Consider the following 2598-nt stretch of genomic DNA (forward strand, 5'->3'; position numbering starts at 1 on the left):
TGAGGTCGAAATACATATCTGACATAGGTACAATCAAGTGGCTGAATTAAATGGGATAGTACGAACTCGTATTATGACAAATGAAGACATTCCACTAAAAGCTGAAAATAAGCTTCTTAGCCCAATGAATACTATAACCTACGAGGTGACAATGCATCAGTTACAGATGTTAGATACTTATTTATAAACTTATTTATAAAGAAAGATGCAACTCTTTCAGCATTTCTCTATGTTTGTCACATTTCAATTAGAAAACGCGATACGATATATGGTTTGCGGTTTGCAAGTCGTGTGGATGCTTATCTTAAACGCATCGTGTGATTCACCACTGCATCTGTGGTTGATAAGATCATGTATATTTGCTTTCGCTGTTTTCCATTTCTATAAAATAGCAGAATTCGAAACACATGTTCTCAGTACGTTGCAAATGTTTATGTTTGAGCGATCCGAAATGGCACAAATACGTATGGGGCTGAAGTTGATGTTACTGTTGATATCGACATGCGTATCTGCTAACCGAAATGAGTCGACTTGCGCAGACTTTGGCTATGAACTAATTCAAGCCAAGTTGGAATATTTGGAGTTTCGGTGAGTATCTATTCGCAAAAAAAAAAAACGAGACAGTATATTGCACCCATGTTCGTCTAGTTTTACAGAACTGTTCGTCCAACTGAAGGAACAAGACGAACTCTTTGCCAACAATCAGCGCCGTATCGAGTCGGAGCAAAATAAGATGAACCGAATGGTTGATCGGCATGAGCGCAAAATTGTGAATCTGATAGAAGGCATGAACCATGCATTCGGCACCAATGTCAGTGTCATCACGGATCAATCGCGGCAGATCCTGGAGTTGCAAACAATTTGTTCCAATCATGACCTCATCCAGAAAGCATTGAACGATCTTCGACCCAGGAATGGGCTGCCGTTTTGCACGGAGGGCCCCGCACATGCGTCGGTGCTTTGCAGAATGATGATAGCCGATCAACCAACCACTGTTCAAATGGAACGACACCGTTTCGGAGGTGACTGGCTGATGGTTTTGCAACGGTTAGACGGTACGGAAACGTTCAACAGAAATTGGACCGATTACCGCAATGGGTTTGGTACTCCCGGCAGAGAGTTTTGGTTGGGACTGGAACGGTTGCACCAGCTGACGAAGAACTCACCGTATGAAGTGCTGATGGAAATGGAGGATTTTGCTGGCAACTATGGATACGCTCGGTATAGTAAGTTCAGTGTTGGCTCGGAACTGGAGCAGTATTCAGTCAAAGAACTGGGTACGCATAGTGGAACAGCAAGCAATTCGTTCGCGACACATAAAGGCAGAACTTTTTCGACTGCCGAAACTGGAACTTCGAAAGACTGTGCCAAGACCTACACTGGCGGATGGTGGTACTATCCCGGTGTGTGTTATGATACGTAAGTAGAATGCATCGCACAGTGTGAAATGGTTTAGTGCATTTCGATTTATTTGCAGTCACTTCAGTGGAATATGGAGTAAAAACAACGATTGGACATCAATCGTGTGGAAGAAGTTTGGCTCTCCGGACAACCTGGGACTAAAGTTTGCGCGAATGATGATCAGAAAAATTTGAATAAGTGATAAAAATGTATGAGCATGGGTTTACCGAAAAGTTCAGTGATACCTAAGTTCAAAAAGTTCAGTGATATTTAATAAAATTAATTGGAAAAGCATTTATGAAACTATGTTGGTAAATTTGACATATGATGATCGTACACTCCGTGTTGTCCGGAGCAAAACCGAATGTAATGTCATATTACAGGTCGCTCGTTCTGGGCCACCAATGTTGATTGAAACAGTTCCAGCATGATAAGTTTTGAAAAATTCAGAATTTTGGATAATGGAATTTCAAAGATGAGAACAGTAGGATCACAGGACTTAAGAATTCTAGGATTTCAAAATTGATTGAAAAATTGGGCTTCGGAATTAAAAATTAAGACAAATAAGACAAATAAGACAAATAAGACAAATAAGACAAATAAGACAAATAAGACAAATAAGACAAATAAGACAAATAAGACAAATAAGACAAATAAGACAAATAAGACAAATAAGACAAATAAGACAAATAAGACAAATAAGACAAATAAGACAAATAAGACAAATAAGACAAATAAGACAAATTAGACAAATTAGACAAATTAGACAAATAAGACAAATAAGACAAATAAGACAAATAAGACAAATAAGGCAAATAAGACAAATAAGACAAATAAGACAAACAAGACAAATAAGACAAATTAGACAAATAAGACACATGATATCAAAGCATTCACTGCCACAATCCAACACGTGGCGGAAGAATTTTCAAAAAAAATATCAAAGTAGCTTTTTGCCTTTCTCGTATACTAAGTATACGGTAAAGGCTATATGATCGCTCCAAAAACAAACTTTTTATAGAAGGCCCGGAGACCCATAGTGTTATATGCCAATCGACTCAGTTCGACGAATTGAGGTGATGTCTGTGTGTGTGTGTGTGTGTGTGTGTGTATGTGTGTGTGTATGTGTGTGTGTGTGTGTGTGCAAAACTACTAAAAAAAATGTCACTCATTTTTTGGGCCTCATTCAACCGATTT

General features: G+C 38.7%; 1 protein-coding gene across 1 annotated transcript; it reads left to right on the plus strand.

Moving 5' to 3' along the window:
• Nucleotides 1-461: 461 nt before the first annotated feature.
• LOC134220131 (angiopoietin-4-like) lies at nt 462-2355 on the plus strand. Its single transcript, XM_062699125.1, has 3 exons — nt 462-588; nt 649-1419; nt 1478-2355. The coding sequence occupies exons 1-3, from the start codon at nt 467-469 to the stop codon at nt 1593-1595; spliced, it is 1011 nt and encodes a 336-aa protein (XP_062555109.1). The 5' UTR covers nt 462-466; the 3' UTR covers nt 1596-2355.
• The last annotated feature ends 243 nt before the right edge of the window (nt 2356-2598 follow it).

The sequence above is a fragment of the Armigeres subalbatus genome, chromosome 3 (assembly GCF_024139115.2).
Source record: "Armigeres subalbatus isolate Guangzhou_Male chromosome 3, GZ_Asu_2, whole genome shotgun sequence".
Lineage (NCBI taxonomy): Eukaryota > Metazoa > Arthropoda > Insecta > Diptera > Culicidae > Armigeres > Armigeres subalbatus.

Excerpts from the sequence above, each read along its gene's own strand:
- LOC134220131 (XM_062699125.1), top strand. The coding sequence starts at position 467 with ATGGGGCTGAAGTTGATGTTACTGTTGATATCGACATGCGTATCTGCT. Across the intron at positions 589-648 it reads TTGGAATATTTGGAGTTTCG|TTTTACAGAACTGTTCGTCC; the intron begins GTGAGTATCTAT and ends ATGTTCGTCTAG. Across the intron at positions 1,420-1,477 it reads CCCGGTGTGTGTTATGATAC|TCACTTCAGTGGAATATGGA; the intron begins GTAAGTAGAATG and ends ATTTATTTGCAG.